Below are 18,844 nucleotides of genomic sequence, written 5' to 3'. Positions count from 1 at the left end.
AGATGGAAACAGACATGGAAAAAAACAGCAGGTTATGGTTTAAGGTACGTTAAGGATAGGGGGTGCGTGGTGACTCCGGTTAGTTGCTGAGTTTGTCAGCTAGAAAGCTGACAGCCCAGGTTTGAGATCCAAGTGATGCATGATGGCATGAGCTTCTGTTACTTGCCTCAGCTGCCAACTTTGCAGTTCGAAAGCATGCAAATGCAAGTAGATGAACAGGCACTGCTGGGGGGAAAGTAATAGCGTTCTGTGCACCTCGGCATATAGTCATGCTGGCCACATGACTATGGGAATGTCTTTGGATAACTCTGGCTCCCTGGACCAAGAAACAGATAGTTCTGTCCCCTAGAGTCAGAAACAACTGGACAGGGAAAACCTTTACCTTATAACATCAACATCCAAGATACCTTACAAGATAGTCCCAATTTACAATGGATGTGAAAAAGACTACACACCCCTGTTAAAATGCCAGGTTTGTGCAATGTTAAAAAAAATCAAACCAATATAAATCACTTCAGAATTTTTTCCACCTTTAATATCACATAAACTGTCCACTTTAATTGAAAAAGAAACAAATCTTTTAGGGGGAAGAATAACAAAAAAATATATACAATAATGTATAAGTGTGCACACGCTTTAATTCTTTCTTGAAGCATTTTTTGATTTTATGACAGCATTCAGTCTTTTGGGATAGGATCTTACTTTGGGAATCTTTGCCAAGATTTTGGAGTGATAGCTAATGCTTTAAGAATTAACCATCAGCAGTAAAGAAACATGCAGTCAACAAATATGTCACAGAGTGGTACTTGGTAGTGCCACCATGAAAGCCTTGGAAAAGATACTCAAATGCTGTGATGTGTCCACCTACCAAGGTCAAGATCATGCAAGCAATAATATTCCCTGTGACATTCTATGTAAGCAAAAACTAATAGAGACAAAAATAAATGTTCCTATGGGTTATGGAAAGCAGAAAACATGTTACATCTAGAAGCTCATTTCTTCGAATTCAATCCTCTTTGTCCAAATCATGCGAGGTAGAGATCATAGGATCCAATAGAAAAGAATACAAGTAGTTAAAGACTTGAATTGTGTTGTCTTTGGTGCTCTCTTAGCTCCCTTAGCTCCCTTGTGTGCTTGCAGATGCTTCATTACCCAACTGGTAACAACATCAAAGAGTACCAAGGACTCCAGAGATCATAAGACTTGGCAGTCAATAAATCTGGAGGGAAATCAGTGGGATGAAACTGTCTTAGATAACATGTTTCCTTACTCATCCCAACTCCCTATTTTAATGCTATTTTTTCTAATTGTGCTTAAGCTTTATACCTTCAGTAGTTTCATCATACTGGCAGACCTCACTTAATGACCAAAATTGGGATCAGCAGCTCCATTGTTAAGCATGGGAAATCATGTGACTGTGCTTTCCTTTTTCCTACTCCTCCACTCTCTGGACTGCTCATAGCACTAATGGGATAATTAGCAAGAAGAAGGGAATGTTTCTAGTTACATTGATTGGAGAGAAGGATTGAAAGGAATGTGGCTGAAACCATGAGTATGCTAGGCAAACAATCAGGTGTATTCCTGATGGTGTGCCAGCTTAGTCTCTTGTATTCCCTATTGCTCCACTCTACCAGGGAGAAAAAAAAAGAAAAACAACAGGTCAGGACAGAGGGCAACATATAGTGGCTATAATGGCAATCACGTGACTGGGGATGCTGCAAAGGTTATAAATGTGGGCATTGGTTCTAAAGTCATTTTTTCAGCATCGTTATAATTTTGAATGATTGTTGAATGAAGCAGTTGCTAAGTGAGGACTACCACTATCTGTATGTAGAGGGACTGGACTATTTATTGCTATTATAATGAAGTTCCAAGATCACAGAGGTGAAAGTGGGCTGGGCCACAGTTCTGTTTTGCAGAGTCCCAACTCCTCTTTGTCTGAATTCAAACTTTCCTTGGCCCCATACCAACGAAGATTCTTCCTCCATTGGCTGCAAAATGTAGCTGTATTTGATTCTTCTGTATCAGGGGATGGGTGTTGCAAACCCTGAAGGAGGGGAAATCAGAAAAATGTTACACAGTTTTAACATTAAAACGGTTCATGGCAAAATATTTTAGAGTTAAAAAACCTTAAAACCCTTAAAAAACTTTCCATCAAAATACGTTTGGGAATTGAGAACACTTATCAAAATTCAAGAATACCTACAAGGGAGATTTTGATCGCTGCAGCAATATTGTGGAAAGGGGAGAAGTGAACTCATTGTCTTCTATATCTAAGGTCCTCCTTCAGTTCCAAACCTATTTGTAATTCCTTCTGAATAATTATTATCTGATTATTTAATTTATAGTCTGAATATCCTCCAAAGACACAAGGTGGCATACAGTACATAGTTCTTCCTCCTTTGATCTGGTATCAAAGCTTGTGAGCAAGGGTTAGGCTATGGCAGTGTTCACTTGACAAGCTTAGCCCATGGTTACTGTGTACCACAAACCATCTATTGGACTGCATTATTTACAGAGCAATGGATCCACACTTATAGGAAATAGCATATATAATATGATTTATATTAAAAATGGAGCCCAAACATACACTGGAATATTTATTGCCCTTTTGCTATATTGTGCTAACCCTAACTCTGAATAGAAATGGAGCAGACATAGATAAAAGCCTGTCAGGTTGGAGGTTAGATATTTATATTAGCTTTATCCAGTCTGGCACTTTCCAAATGTATTTCCCACTAGCTGAGAAATTCTGGTAATTGCAATTGTCAGAATGAGGGGGTGCTGCCAAGTATGGAAGATTTATTTGGACTTTCAAGATCACATTAAGATCTGCTACATAATACATTCTGAAGAATACTGCATTTTACTCACTTTGACACAAGCTGCTTCTGCTGCCATAAACATTTGAAGAACTCCCTGGAAGAGATTTTGAGCATTGCTTACAAGGTGTTCCACAGACGATCTACTGCTACCTGTTGATGCAATTACCCTAGGATGTAATGACAGAAAACATTATGTAACACCTAAAGGACAAAAAAGTGTAACAAGAAAAATAGATTCAGTTACAGGAATCTTGACAGCTAAATACTTCCACTTCTAAACACATATCTTTGAGTTTGTTAGGGCAAACTTTCTTTATTGTTTTAGAAATAAACCTTTGTTGAGCAGAAGAATCAGCTAACTGCTTCCAAATAATAGAAAACTGTGCAGATGTTTTGAAATTCCCACGTTTTCAAACTTCCTTTTCCCAGATACTGAGATCACAACATATGTAGTTATTTAGCACTAAACAATTAAAACATTCTAATGAGGATTGAGCATGCTCAGCTATGTTCATCTGATTTGGGATGGGGCACAGAATAAAGAAAATGGAATTTGCTAGAAATAGGCTGACTGGTTAGAAACTTTTTTTGCAGGTTTCACAATCGATTATTATATTGAAAAGTTTACTTTTTATGAGATCAATTTAAATTTGATCATGAATTGGAAACTGAAATCAATGGGATCTATGTTAAATTATGTCTAATTTAAGTCTCATTAATTTCAGTTTAGCTATTCTAAGAGTCATTTATAAATATAATTATGATACTAATTTAAAACCAAATTTAGTTGAACTAAAAGGCTACATACAGGTAGTCTTTAATTTACAACCACAACTGGGACTGAAATTTCTGTCAATAATCAATGTCAAAAGGTCAAAAGGGCGTAGATGGGGGAAACAGGCAGGTGAGGAGGAGTTGAAATGTCCCTGTAGTTGTAAGTATGAGAAAGCTGCCAAGCACCTGAATTTTGATCACAATTGCTGGGATACTGCAATGGCTGTAATTTCAGGGACCAGTCATAAGTCCCTTCATTTAACACCATTGTAAATTCATGTGGTCCCTGAACAAATGGTTGTAAGAGAACTATCTGTAAATTAACGAGACAAATCAGGTATTTCACTCGAATTACTTTAAGTTCAGTGAAAATTAAGTGCAACTAACAGTCTGGATCCAAGGTAATTCAAAGATGTTTTCCGGCTGCCTTAAAAAATCAGCACTTATTTAATTTCATTGAAACAAATTAAAAAAATAGAGATTGGTGGCACAGGTTTCCAATACCACTTCTCTCTCAGTGGTGAAATTCAAATTTTTTTACTACCGGTTCTGTGGGTGTGGCTTGATGGGCGTGGCAGGGGAAGGATACTGCAAAATCTCCATTCCCACCCCACTCTGGGGCCAGCCAGAGGTGGTATTTGCCGGTTCTCCGAACTACTCAAAATTTCCACTACCGGTTCTCCAGAACCTGTCAGAACCTGCTGAATTTCACCTCTGTTCTCTCTGCACCATTCAATGCCTTCCACATTCTTGGATTACAACTCACATATTCTCCAACTATTAGCCTATGTTGCTCTGAGCTGCTGAAGATCATTTTGAATCATGTCATACTACAGAAAGGGCAGTACATTGGCACTAGAAGGAAAAAAATATGGATATAATTTGTTTCATTTTGCAAGGAAAAATTATTTCAAAAATCTAGTTACCGGGTAATGATGCTAAGTTGATAGTTAATTGTTTTGGTTTTCTCCAAGGCACACAGCAGTTCAGCTGCACATCTTTCATTTAAGCAATCCTTTGTAATTCTGCCAGCAAATTTCACCAGTGCTTCCCCTCCAGCAATAACTTGAATAGCAGTGGCAATGACTTCTTCTTTGGTCTAAAAAAAAAACAGTTATAAAAAAACAGGAGTGAATGAACATTATCTAACTCTCCATTAATACATTTCTACTCTTCATCTGAAGAACTCAGGTCTATGGCCTGAAGCTAGTTTATGCAACAGATATATTCCAACAGTACCTCTTTGATCATGTGGCCAGGATACTGCATTTCTCTGAGTTTAAAAAAAACAACAGTAACTTCCTACATCTAGAAAGCTAGGAAACCAACAAGAATAGGCTGAACTGCTCTTGATATGAAAGGCAATAGATGAAATCTCATAGCTACACGAAAACTCAGTCTGAAAGTTTGCTATATAGAGTTCTTGTGGGAAAAATAGGAAAAGGGAGCATATGTATGCTGTCTCGTGTTGTACAAAAAAAGTAAGACATAGGCAAATGAGTGGCCTGCCATTGTAAAGGCAATATCAGAATGAGCTGAGATGGTAATGAATGCTAACAAGAAAATGTTTCTTCAGATATCTTCAAAATTAAAGATTTAGTATGTCAGTTACTCAATGAAGACATTAAAATGTTAACAGATAAAATAGAAACTGGATAGAATTATTTAGTTCCTATTCTGGCTCAGTGTTCCACTATGAAGTTTGAAAACCAGAATTACAAGGTGGAACTGAAGCTTGAGATTGACAGAAAATGTGATGAGCATAAAGCTAAGGCAACATGACTAGTGGTCTCATCTCTCCCCCACCACCTGGGAAATAAATAAATCAAATTCAAGATAAATGATAAACCCTAACTTATCAAAAATAATAACAGCGATAGGCTAGATTAGTGTTTCTTATAGTGGTCCAGTGTTCCTTAGAATATCTCAGAGGTCCACAAAATCAAAATTATTTGCCAGATTGTGAAGATATTTGCAAATATTTAAAATATTTTAAAAATAAAATAAAAATATGAGTCGTTACAAGTTTTGTTAAAAAATATATGCTTTTTCATGAAAAATATGTTGTTTATGTCAATATCTAATGAGTTTAATATAGTTACGTTTACATGAGTCAATAGGTAGGTTTTATACAAATGCATCAATTCTAATTTTAATATAGTAAACACCAATAAATATAATCCATAAAACAAATGCTCTTTTGGGATCCTTTGTAATTTTTAAAAGTGGGAAGGGGCTCAAAGGTCAAAAAAATTAAGAAACCCTGGGATAAATAAAGCTCAATTGGAAAAGCAATACACACAATGCTTTTGGCAGACCACAGGATGGTGCTGGTACATCATATTTAGTGATCATGGAAAAGAAACACTCCACAAGAAATTAATAAAGTGTTAAGTAAATATTGAACTCAATCTGACATTGCCCAGAATATCTTATTTGAACAGAAAAACAGGAATAAGAGAGAATGACGTTTTTAACACATCTTTTGAAAAAAGAAATAAAAAGTTTAACGTAGACTTTTGGCTAGATTTTATCTATTTCTACTAAAATAACCTGATTCCTGACATTATATCACCTACTTTTTCCCCCTGGATGATCTAACCAACTTCTTGGAGAAATTCCAACTATTTCTCAGTTGTTGGGGAGCTGCTACACCCATCTTACTTCATATCCCTCGACTTCTGCTTTGTTTTCTGAAAGGACCCCAGGATTTTAGGGAATCCAATTCTTTATGAAAATCGTTAAGTGTTTTCTAGAGTAATAGATTTTATTAAAAGGTATAAGCTTTTATGAGCTACAGCTCACTTCATAAGCTGTATATACATACATTCTGAATAAAACTTTTCTTTAAAAAATTGTTACATTTTGGCTACTCTAGGCTAATATAGCTCTCCTCCTACAGGTATGATTATTTCGTTTGTATTGATGCTAAAGACAATGCCTGAGAGAAATACTGATTCTCAGATAGTATAAACTATGAGGGTTTGCCAGGCAGGTTTTGAGGGTGGTAGTGGAACTGAGAGCTTGTCTATTTGCTATAATCATTCTAAGGGGTGGGGGGGGGGACAGATAACAGTTGACAGCTATAAACATCAAATATCTTAACCTTAACTACACAGCTGACAAGTACATTATTATATTGTGAATAGAAAAGCAGGCAAGTAAGACCAAAGACCAGTAAATGGGATAGTTTACAAACAGTTTAAAAACCTGTTTATCAATTTGCCAAACTAGAGTATAGTTTCAAGTGGAATGGCGTTGGGGTTATAAAAATGTACTAACACTTAGAACATAAGGGTAACAGAGTTTATTTATTAGTTCAATTTATATGCCATCTTTCTCTGAAGACTCAGGGCGGCTGGAAGGGACCTTGGAGATCATCTAATCCAACCTCCTGCTTGAGCAAAAGAGTCTATACCATTTTATACAAAATGGCTGGGGGGAGCAAACAAAAGCTGGCTAGAAGTTTTGGGAATTGAACTCTATCCATCTTAAAGCTGCCAAGGTTGAGAAAGATGGCTCTACATTCCTCAACATGTTCATTAATGATTTCGATGAAATGGTGGCAATTCTTGTCATACATGCTGATGATCCAAGCCCTCCCCTCTCCAACATAGGAAATAGGCTGGGCTGAAAGTGGCTGGCTCAGAGCAATCCGTTGAGTTCCGTAGCTGAGAACAGACATGAATCTGAAAGTCTAATCACATCCAATGCTTCAATGTCTTTAGAGTTCAGTGTTACAGCAGGTTAGCATCTATTCTCTCACAAACATTTTGCTTCATTTACAAAAAAGTGAAGACATCTTCAGGTTCAGCTTGACTCCTGCTGATTACATGGACACATCCATGCTGTTTTTGTAATACAGTAACATGGAGGTGGTCTGCCATGGCATTTTTTCCAGAAATATTTTGTTTTAATTTCTGCTTTAGCGTACTGGTTTGGAATTCCCTGCTGATCTCCATTTATATATGAACAAGCAATGTTCAGTTGGCAAGAGGAGCTACTCTAGTAGATTTTTTTTTTAAAAGATTTCTGTTCTGAAACCAAAATAAAATCATTATCCCCAACACTCTCTTTCATCCAAAACTGTTAAAGAGGAAATACCATGATTGGCCCTTTCCTTTTTAGAAACTGGGCCATGTATGACACTTGGACTCTCATTTCCTCGATTATTTGTGAAATAAGACAGCCATGGTTCTCCGAGTCTCCCAGTGAGGAGGTTGGACTGGATCTCAAACTGCATTCAGAGTGACTAGACTGGAAATCACTTGGAAGATCTTCCCGATACTGTAGAGATAACAAAACAGTTTACTTATCCCTCAAGCTCCAGGACGTTCATATTCTTACAAAAAGATTTATGCTATGATGTAACCTACCACCACAACCCACCAACTTTCAGAAATTATGGTGGTAAGCCTGCCGTTTGGCCATGCTGCCTGTTAACCATTCATGTTATCAGAATTGTGAGGTCCCAAGCAAAGACCTGTCCACTCAATGCTTCTCCTCCCTAGTTTCACTACTGAACTCCAGCAAAATAAGTGCAATGGTGGCTGTGCAACTGCTTGAGAGGACCTTGGATGATTATCAGGATCCTTCTCAGTCAGAATCCAGACCTGGACATGGAATGGAAAGGGCATTGGTAGCACTTTGGGATGATCTCTGGCATGGCCAAGATAGTGGCTGTATGACCATCCTTGCCTTATTTGACCTCTCAGCAGCTTTCAATATTATCAACCCTGGTGCCCTGGATCAACTCAGAGGATTGGTGTTGGGTTGTCTCTTTCTCCAGAGTCAATCCCAGTCAGTGGCAATTGGGGAAGAGAGATTCTACCCCGGATCTAACTGTGTGGGGTGCTGCAGGCATCAAACTCTCACCGTTCCTATTTAACATCTATATGAAACCATTGGGTGAAATCATATGTTGCCATGAGCTGAGGCATTATGCTCATTATCATTATGCTGATGATACCCACTTATACATCTCTTCCCCAGGCAAATTAAGCGATGCAGTGGACATCTTATCCCAGCATCTGGAGACTATGAAGCTCTGGATGGGGAACAACAGGCTTCAACTGGCAAGGACAGCTTTGTTTTTGAGGCCCTCTGGGTCTAGGACTATACATCTTTGGTACTGGTTGGAGTTGCACTGTGTCAAACAGACCCTGTGCACAATCTGGAGACTCCTGCTTGATTAGCAGTGACAGTCATAGAGAAGGGGCCTTTGCACAACTTCATATTGTGTGCCAGCTGTGCTTGATCCTAGATCAAAGGGCACTCACTACTCATGGTTAGTTTTGCCCTGGTCACCTTCTGCTTGGACTACTTCAATGTGTTCTATCTGGGGCTGCCTTTGAAAAGTATAAGGAAACTTCAGCTGCTACAAAATGCAGCAGTGTGAGGAGTTATGTATTTCTTGCAGTATTTGTTTCCAAGCACAATTCGATGTGCTGATGTTGATCTTTAAAGTCCTTCATGACATGGGATTGAGGGACTATCTCTCTCCGATTTAATCTGCCCGTTCCACCAAATCCAGCAGAGGACATTTTACGGGAAGAGAAGTTGGTCTTATCTTTTCTGAGTTTCTGAAGATCCCTCAAGACTTGGTTGTGTCAGCAGGCTGGAGAGCCCCAAGGGACTGGTGAGCTAAAGTGATGAACATGATTTTAAATGGGCTGAAAATTCTGCTCCAGCCTACTCGAACGATATCGGTGTCATTGCTATGCCTGTGTCTCTCAACATTGCACATATATTATTAAAAATATCAGCATCCACTATTAAACTTAATAATTTGAAATAGTGAAAAGCGCATTGTGACCTGACCATGTAAAACCTGCTGTCCTAGAACTGTGTCCTCATACTGGACAAAAGGTCACACTTTCTCTATGGCTATAATTTAGAACATATGTAAGTCTTTTGTGCTTTAAGAGGAGGTCAATATTACCATGGTAATTTTGTTACTGGCAGAAAAAAATCCTTCTCCAGCCTTGATGGCTTTGTGGCCTGGGGATGGGATGTTCTGATGCTGCGTGCAATCTTCTTTCTTCAACGAGGAAGGCTGGATGGAGTAAATATGTTCCTCATCATTTTGTAAGCACCTTCTAACAACTTGCAGAACTGTTTCACTGATGCCCTTAGTGGACTGAAGCTGTCTCACAAGATAACCAGCTTTGGCAGACCACTCATACAGAAGACTATCTACCAGATGATGATGCTGGTCTAGTTGGCTGTGGAATTGTCCAGCTACTCCCATAATTTCATCAGTAAGGAGGAGAAGGTTCCCTGTAGTGGCGAGTAAGCTCTCTTTCGGCTTTAGAAATTTGGATGGTTCCTCCAGTGCATCCCGGATGACTTTGTCCACCATTTGGATATTTGCTTTGAGGAAGGCTGCCTTTCTTCCAAAGGTCTCCTTTTGGATGAGGTCACTGTTACTTCCAGTGCCATGTGATATAAATTGGCTTAATCTGACAACACTCTGGATGCTGCTCAAGTATTCTCCATTGAGTCCATTCAGTTGGAGCAAGACGGCTTTGGCTGTTAAGGCAAGTTTTCTTTGGAGAACCTCAAACTGAACCAATAAACTGGGAGCAGCTATTGGCGAGACTGCCAGAGCATTTGCAACTTGAAGCAGAGATTCTGTTAATATTTTGATCTGTTCTGTTTGAGATGGAATCTCATTCTCAATACCTTGTCTAGCACATAACAGAATTGACAACTTAGCAGCTTCCTGTATTCTAATAGAATTTTCAGATACTGTTGTCAGCGTGCTCTGCAAACAAAGCCGGTATTTCATTTTAGTTTGTAACTCTTTTAAGGCCAATACATCTCTTCCTATAAACTGATCTACAATATTTAACAATGCTTGGATGGTAACAGACCACAGAATGCAACTTGCATCAAATCTGTCCTGTTTAGCGAAATCAGGAGGAGATCTACTAATATCCTGTGCTTTTTCAAGCAGGTATTTTGTTCTGGTTTGTACACAAGTAAACTTAGTTTGAACTCGTAGGAAAATTTCCTGAAGGCTGAAACACCCGGGAAGCAATTTTCTGTCATCTGAATGGACCACTTTGCTAATTAACTGAACCAGCATCTCTAAAATATCCATGATCTCATCAAAACTTTGGATTTTGTCATGAGAACCACATGGAGGCATAAAGCCAATTAATTGCCTTGCCAGCCTGTACCAAGAACTTACAACAAAAGTCAGACTGTGCTTTGTCTCGTCAATCTTCTCAGAAAACAAAATAGCTGTTTGCAGCAGTTGCTCTGAATTGAGAACAGGGTTTGCCTCTACTTCTCTAGCTAATCCAATAAAATGAGGGATTAACCCCACTATTTCTTTATAATGCAATAGTTTATCAGAGAGAGGTGACTCAACAATCCGTAAGGCTTCTTTAGCTGCATCAATACAAGTGTTAGCAAGTTCCAGCAAATCAGCACAAATACCATTCAGGCGTATGGCATCATGTAGACTTGTTGCTGTTGTCAGCTCTCTAATCAGTGGGTGTAAATCAACTCTTCTGACTTCATCTTTCTGGTATATAATATTTTGGGGGGGAAATTCCGGAAAAGGACAATAGGCTGGTTTAAATTTCTCCAAAGACTCGACCAGCAATTCTGCATTATTTGAGCTATTTTGTTTTATGAAACTTTGTGTACTAAATTCTATAGAATCCTGTGAAGCAAGGGCATTTGGAAAATCTATGGAAATATTGAAATCATGGACACCATCCCGAAGTGGACTAAGAATATCCGGCTGATTACATTCATCTAGCCCCTTTTGGACATTACAAGCAAACTCTATCAATTCCTTTGTCCTCTTTGAATATTCTTCTTTAGCTTGCACACTGGTCATTCTTGCCATACACGAATTTATGCTAACTTCTGTCTGTGTTATGGCATTTTTCAGTTGTTTAATGAAAACCAAGAGGCCATTCCGGAAAATGGGATCTCTGGCTTTGGCCACAAATCTACTAATGAACTCAACTATCTGTGTTGCTTGTCTGCACAATCTAGACGTGTGCCAAAAAAAATGTTCGAAGTGCTGCATATCTAAAGCTTTTTCACTTGCCTCTTTGTGTCTCACCATCTCTTGAACAGATGCATCAAGGAATTCATGCAAATCAAGTATTTTGTCCAAACACATCATCAAACTTTCTGTTGTGCTTGACCATATTTGAGACAAGAAGTTTAATTTTTTAGACACATCACCATTTCCTGGAAAAAGACTCAGTTCACTCAGGACACCAGGCACTGTGGCAAGAAGTCTATTAAATTGGTCTATACACTGTTCAATATCTTCAACAGTTTCCCTTTCAGTGCATGTAACAAGAATCAAATTGGCTGCTTTAAGCATCTGGGTGGAATGTCTGAAGAATGTGGTAATCAAAGGTTTCAATTTTCTTAGGAGGCCTTCCTTTCCAACATGAGAACATGGCTCCACAGCAGCTTCTATCAGCCTCCTCATGGGGTCTTTAATATCAACCAAATTATCCAAAATCTGATAGATAACAGCAGAACGTATTACTTGATTAAGATGTTCCAATTCGGTTTTCATGGCAAAACATTCCTCTTTCATATTTTCCTTTGGAAAGCCATTAAACGTGCTTACATCCACAACAATCACTTTTCTGAATTTCAGTAAATGACGACAAAGTTGAATTAGCTCTTGCTTTAGAGTTGCTCTTGATGAATCAGCAAACAGCATGCAATAGAAAATTAGAACTTCTACAGGTAAGTTTAATTTATCTTCACGTAGATGAATTGGCTGTGGACTAGACATAAGGCCTAGAAATTGATGCAAATGCTGGGGGAAAAAGCCATACCTTTCATGCAGTTTTTTTGTTCTTCCTATGTTGCTCTTCAACAGGGATATCAATTTTTTTACACTACTTTTTGCTAAGTCAAAAATATAATTTTTTGATTGGTTCATTTGCTGCTCATGGGGATACTGAAGGTGGCTGACTTTTGCTGTGAATAACATAGGGATGCTGTTTTTAAGGGTCTGCAGGGTTTGAGCTAAATGTTTCCGCTGCAAAGATTCTTTAAGATCCCAAAGGAGTCTTTCTGTCAGATTGGTGAGTAACAGAAGAGCCTCTGAAAAGGAGCGAGAAGCACTTAGCACTGCTGATACATCTTTAGCAGAATCCAGCATCAGCAGGCAATCAAATAGCCAACGAGCAGCTTGGATTATCCGCCTGATGGTGAAATCCTCTTGTGCCCAGAGAACCTTGTAAATTAAATTTAAAAATATAATAGTAATGTCAGCAATTGTTAAGAGAAGTCTCATTTTACAGCAGTCAAGATCATTGCAATAATTTATTTGGCAATATTTATTTGGCAATGTTAACAACCGTGTCATTTGGGGCCTTTCTCCCCAGCTAAGTTAAAATTCCATCAACCTATCTTTGATTTGCTGCCCCCATTGTCAATTCCTGTCCTGCATCTAATTGTAAAGACGCAATATATGTTAGGCAAAGTGATTGGTTGATTCTACCATTCATCACACCACCACCAAGTGGAAAAAACATCCGCCTTTCATAGTCCATAGTCCATTGGGAATGAGGCAAATCTAGCTGTATGACTGTACAGCTTCACTAGGCGTCTTCCTGGCTCCTCTTCTTTGTCTTTCCCATTCTGCTATAATTCTAGCTGAATAAAGATTAGAAAAATCACATGAGTCATGAAGGAAGCCTGATCACTTTTATTTATGATTTCTCTTCCCTTCCTTTTCATCCATTATTTAATTACAAAATACTTATTTCCCAATACCTCCTTGCTCTGTTAAGGAGGCATCTGGGGGTGGAGGGAGGGAATGCCCTATTATTATGCTATTTCACCTTGTGAAAGGGCAATAGAATTAAAACACTTACCGTAGGAGTGTAAGCAGCCTAATGATATTGCACAATTCCAATAAACCACAATTTAAATTTACATGCTGCCAATTGCTTCCATCTTTCTGTAGACAATGTAAAATGCTGACATCCCTATAACACATTTGTAGTATAATAAAGTGGAGGCTTCTCTGAAGGACAAATTTTCAGGATAGATGAAAAAGATCAATCATCCCTTTCCGTAGTGTATTTAAAACAGATAATAAACTCCCTTGTTAATATAATTAAAAAGAATCTGAAAACTTACTGTTATGCAGTAAATAATTAGCAATATACAAGTAGAACTACTTTCTCTGTACGTATTATATAATCCACTAGGACTATCAATCCCACTAAACAAACCAGACTAAGAAATCAACACCATAAGAAGTCTAAAACTACTTTTAATGAAATCAGCCATAAAGACAGAAACTCGCAAATCTGGTTCTGCTGTACCTTTTATACCTTTTTATGCTTCAGTAAATTAGGAAGGTGTCTGAGCTACGTCCAAACATAATCTCCATTGTGGACTTAAATTGTTTCATCCCCTCATTGCCCTGGCAACTGATCTTGCATATCTCTATCAAGATCATCTTCCTTACTCTCCAATATTGCTATTACTACTAATAAAAAATGGCTGCACTGCCACATCAGTAAGATCTTTGTTGCATGGAGATAATTATTGCTATAATTGGGAAGTATTTAGAATGACCTCATAGATTCTCCTTCTACTCCATAATTCTTCTCTCACCTCTCAAATTGAGATAACAAAATGAGGCCCCTGAGGTAATCCTCTTTTGATCTGACAAATATAAATTGATAGCCAAGCATTTTCTACTCATGTATTTTAGTAGTAGCTAGTCATAAGTAAGAGGTACAGATCAATTATTTGTTTTCTTGGGGTGGAATGTATTGGCAGAACACTGCTGTATCATCATTTTTAAATTGCTACAGATCTAGCCATCCTTAAAAGCTTATAGATAGTTGAACCTTTGGCAGCCTATATGTATCTGAGATTTTGCCATTTGCAGAAACTTAAATACCCATTGTGGGACATAGGAGTATAAACAGTATGAGCAAAAATGAGCAATGCTCTATTTTTCATTTCTATCAAAAATCTCAGAAGCAACCAGATAGAAGGCAAGGAAGCTAGTCACTTTAGCAACAAGCTTTCATAAATGCTCTGCACATATCTGACTAGTTGCTATGTCAAACATGCAAAACTATGCTTCAATAGATAGGAATAAATTTAGTGTACTTTTATGGTTCCCACAAGTATCCTTTTTGCAGAAACAGCCAATTCTTCTACAGAGCTGCAAGCATCGGGTTGAATGAGAAGCTTCTGAACAGCAAGAAGGATGTTTTTCCCTGATACCAGGAGAGTTTGAGTTGCTGGCACCATCTTCTTCTCAAGGACCTCATCACCAGATTTTTCAGCCAGCCTAGAATGGGACAAAAGATGTGGCACTTAGCACATCTTTAAAGGGAGCTGGTACTGAAAACAAAACCAGTCTTTGAGGTCACACACATATCCCACAGGTATTATTATTCTGCACATAGCTTGAGCCCCAAACTCACAATTAAATAGCTTATATTTTAAAATAAATATTACCTTCCAGCAATACAGCCAAGTTCTTCCGTAGCTTTTGCTAATTCTTCTGCAGTTGCCTCTAAATTGGCAAAAGCTTCATGGGTAATTTCTCTCTGCTCAATTGCTATTATTAAATTGTAAAGTTCAGCAATCATGGGCAAAATAATTCTATGTGTGGATTTGGTATAAACAATAGCACTGATGTCATACAGGGAAAAGCACTCTACTGCTTCTGTTTTGGAAATAAAAGACACAATTATCTGAGTTATATTTATTAGGTAAATATATTTAAATATTATGATACATGAATTATAAAGTTCTGAAGGATATTCCTGAGGCAAGCTCTTATAAAAAACCATACTAGAAGAAAGTCTACATTTTTTTATATCAGATCTCCACAGATATCTCAATTTTAGTCAGCTTTTATTTTTAAACATCTTAATTCTTTGTCTGATGCTACTGGCATTTCTGCCAAGAGTGGTGGATGTTGAGGGTGGAAAATTTGAAGAGAATTTTTCACAAGGATTGTTAAAATCAAGTTGTCCAAAAAATTATTGAAAAGCCATTCAAAACAAATCAAATTGGCAATAGTACAAGTGTTAAAAACTTCATATTCTTGTTTATCAAATAAACTCAAAACACTTTTAAAAAAGAATGAATTGTTTTTGCACTACTGATAAGGTGAGCAGATAGCATTGTTTTGGCTACATAAGCAATATCACTCACATAAGAACACCATGAACAGAAAGATGTAATGCTATTTACTATACTCTAGCTGACAAACATATCAATAAGTGTAAACATTTTTGAAATTAAAGAGCTCTCACACACAGACACACACACACACACACACGTGTTAGCAATTATTTCTTAGGATCATCTCCAATATTCTCCATTTGCCAAACATTTTAAAATCTAACTATACATATCTAACAATACATGTCCTAGGGAGAAAGCTTCATGTGTAGTTAGTTATTTATCCACTTTATCTACCACCTCAGTTCAAATGGAGGGCAGGCAATTTCCAGAAATTAAAACAAACTTTCCATCAATCAAACTCTTACATTTCCAGGCCTAACTGCTTCTCCCTCCTTATATCAGGCTTTCCCCAAAGTTCCCTTCCAGATGATACATCTAGAAATTTCCCCACTTTTGTAGACCCACCATACTACTTTTTCATCTTGGAAGTAGGTCTGCTTACTAGGGAGATGACCAGCTCAGACCAATGCAGCAGCAATCCTGCATGGGAATCAATCTTATTGAATCCAGTAGAGCTGATTTCTGAATAGATACAGACATTTGAGTAAGCTTATATTACACATCCAGTCAAAAAGGCCTTTTTAAAATAATCTCCAGCTACATACATGTTCTAACAGTTCTCTACTTTACCTGTCTTTGCCATCTTCTCCCCATATGTCATTCCTTGGAGCTTAAAAAAATCCAGTCTCATAGTCCACTAATTAAAAAGCCCAGCCTGCAAAGAAAGTGAAACAAAACACTTGAAACAAGGGAGAAAAAGAAGGATGAAAAGGAATTGCAGTATGAGGGGAAAAAAAGACAAAAAGAGATTCTCAAGGCAACTTTCTTCACCCAAAGAGCAATAAATTCAGATTATGAACTATCAGGGTGGAAGTCAGGACATAGCCCAAAGCTCAGTGATTGAACATAGATCTTGCAAATAGAAAGTCCAAGTTCAGCCCCTGATATTTCTAGATCGGTTTTCTAAAGATCAGCAACAAGTGATATGAAGAATTCTCTACTTGACACCCTGGAGAGGTCTTGCCAGTCAGAGTTGAGAAAACTGGACTAGATACATGCGATAATACCAGGCAGCTTCCTCTGAATGGATAAATTACATTTTCTTGATCTATGAGGACAATTAACATTTCAAATTAGTCTGAAAATCAAAAAACTCACAGGCTGCTGAACCATGAATTCACTTTGCATTTCTCTTTTCAGCATGAAAAATAAAAATGACAACCCAGACAGTTCTCCTTTTCAAGGAAGTATTCGGACAGATACCAGTTTAAGGGAGATGCCTGTAACAGAGAAAAAGAGCAAAATAATATTTTCCTTTGTTACATAGGGTGGGTCCTAGTAGGTTCTGAGGATGCATTCTTCACTGATACATGCAACATGAGAACTCAGCTTTTATAAATAATTAAACAAGCTTATTTACTAGTAATAGGAACCCCTTAGAAAATGAGATGTGGTAACTTTCCAAAGCCCAAATCATCAGTCAGTCACAATTATGGCACAAATAATCCTGTGTTTACTATTAAAATCCACCTCCACAAAGGAATACAGAAGAACAACAATAAGCTTTGAATCACACAGAAATGGCCTGGTGTGCTCCATATTGTATCTGAAGTTCAGTAGGACAAGTTCTGCATCTGTGACTGAACAATGGGCAAACTCTAAGCTTGTGAATTCTATACCAATAATTTTGAAGCTAACGGGACAACAGAAATCAAATTTACATACTTTCATGTATGCAGACATCTATAAGGGTGGAAAACTCATCTGTTCTTTGTATACCATGGTCTGAAGAGTTGCATTTTTTCTATGTCTGAAGATTTTTTTTATGAGTACAAGTCCCTTATTAAGAAATTTGAATTCCATACATTCATTTGTATGTTTGATTTTCATTATTAAATAATTTACTCATTTAATCATATAACATAATATGAATATGTAACATTAATTTTACTTACCGCAGAAGACATACATGCTTTGTCTGGGCTTTTCTTTCTTTCTTTCTTTCTTTCTTTCTTTCTTTCTTTCTTTCTTTCTTTCTTTCTTTCTTTCTTTCTTTCTTTCTTTCTTTCTTTTTTTGGTATATAACAGACATCTTTAATTTTTAAAACCTGAGAAAAAATCTCCTAGGTCAGATTAAATACTGCACTTTTTAATTCAGGCACATATTCCTACAGTAACCATCAAGGAAGCCCAGAAGCAGGACTGGAGAAGCAATAGCCCCAACACCACCACTATTACGACCCTGAAATTGTTACTTTCAGATTCATTGCCTTTGATCCTGGATGAACACAGAACTTTTTGCAGCAGGTAGTCTCTCTTTGTCCTAGATGAGTGTTTATGTGGTTGTTCAAAGTCAATATCCATTTGACATACAAGCAATCAAAATCAATTTCCCTCTTGTCAACTGACAAAGACCCCAAAAGGCAGAGATGATGTTAGAATGTCACTGGAGAAGTTGGGATAGAATTTTTAAAATTTGGCCCTATTCCCCTTCTCTATTTTTTTTTTAATTAAAAGCGCTGGATTAAAGGCTATCAGTGGCTCAGCACATCCATTTTGTGTTCCTGAAAAAAAGTTGAAAATCACCTGGTTATTATTGTCAGCTTGAAACAAAATGAAATGGTACATTTTCCGGGGCAAAAAGACACACGTGACATAGCCTCTCCCCCCCCCAAATACCCATGGCCAGCAATGCTTTGGGACCAAGCTAACCTTCTAGTTGCCTAACACCCTTTAAAACCATCCTAGCAGCTGACGCTCATCTGCACATTAACAATAAACAAGCATGAAGGCCCAACTCCCATGAAGACCTTCGCAGATGAGCTTTACGGGTTGCCTCGCGTCCTTTCGCTCCTTGGGGGAAAGACCTGAGGGGGACTTCCAGTTACGTCAATCGTAGAAGGGAGGGGAGCGGGGACCCAGTGGGCCACTGTTTCTCAATCACAGCAACTTTTAATAAGAGTGGACTTCAATTCCCAGAATTCCTTGCTGGCTGGGGAATCCTGGGAGTTGAAGTCCGTACG

The 18,844-nt window shown here is 37.9% G+C and overlaps 1 protein-coding gene across 2 annotated transcripts; it reads right to left on the bottom strand.

The window, feature by feature from the left end:
* Positions 1 to 509: 509 nt before the first annotated feature.
* LOC117671583 (uncharacterized) lies at positions 510 to 18,689 on the bottom strand. 2 transcript variants are annotated; one of them, XM_034427552.3, is made up of 10 exons: positions 17,777 to 18,689; positions 16,980 to 17,101; positions 16,452 to 16,536; positions 15,084 to 15,294; positions 14,730 to 14,913; positions 9,541 to 12,828; positions 7,704 to 7,886; positions 4,526 to 4,698; positions 2,875 to 2,992; positions 510 to 2,047 (listed from the first exon to the last, which is right to left on the bottom strand). In XM_034427552.3, exons 3-10 carry the CDS (start codon positions 16,510 to 16,512, stop codon positions 1,877 to 1,879), a joined length of 4,389 nt encoding a protein of 1,462 aa, XP_034283443.2. In that variant the 5' UTR covers positions 16,513 to 16,536; positions 16,980 to 17,101; positions 17,777 to 18,689; the 3' UTR covers positions 510 to 1,876. The 2 variants fall into 2 exon arrangements, with proteins under 2 accessions (XP_034283443.2, XP_034283444.2); XM_034427553.3 differs by having other exon boundaries at positions 9,799 to 12,828.
* Between the last annotated feature and the right edge of the window lie 155 nt (positions 18,690 to 18,844).

This window comes from Pantherophis guttatus, chromosome 1 (assembly GCF_059756535.1).
Source record: "Pantherophis guttatus breed Tessera chromosome 1, ASM5975653v1, whole genome shotgun sequence".
Classification (NCBI taxonomy): Eukaryota; Metazoa; Chordata; class Lepidosauria; order Squamata; family Colubridae; genus Pantherophis; species Pantherophis guttatus.
The sequence above is the reverse complement of the archived record's forward strand: the minus strand, read 5'-3'. Positions and strand labels throughout refer to the sequence as shown.

Excerpts from the sequence above, each read along its gene's own strand:
- LOC117671583 (XM_034427552.3), bottom strand. The coding sequence starts at position 16,512 with ATGAGACTGGATTTTTTTAAGCTCCAAGGAATGACATATGGGGAGAAG. Across the intron at positions 15,295-16,451 it reads GGAGAAGATGGCAAAGACAG|AAGCAGTAGAGTGCTTTTCC; the intron begins GTAAAGTAGAGA and ends TTTCCAAAACAG. Across the intron at positions 7,887-9,540 it reads CCAGTAACAAAATTACCATG|TATCGGGAAGATCTTCCAAG; the intron begins GTAATATTGACC and ends TTATCTCTACAG.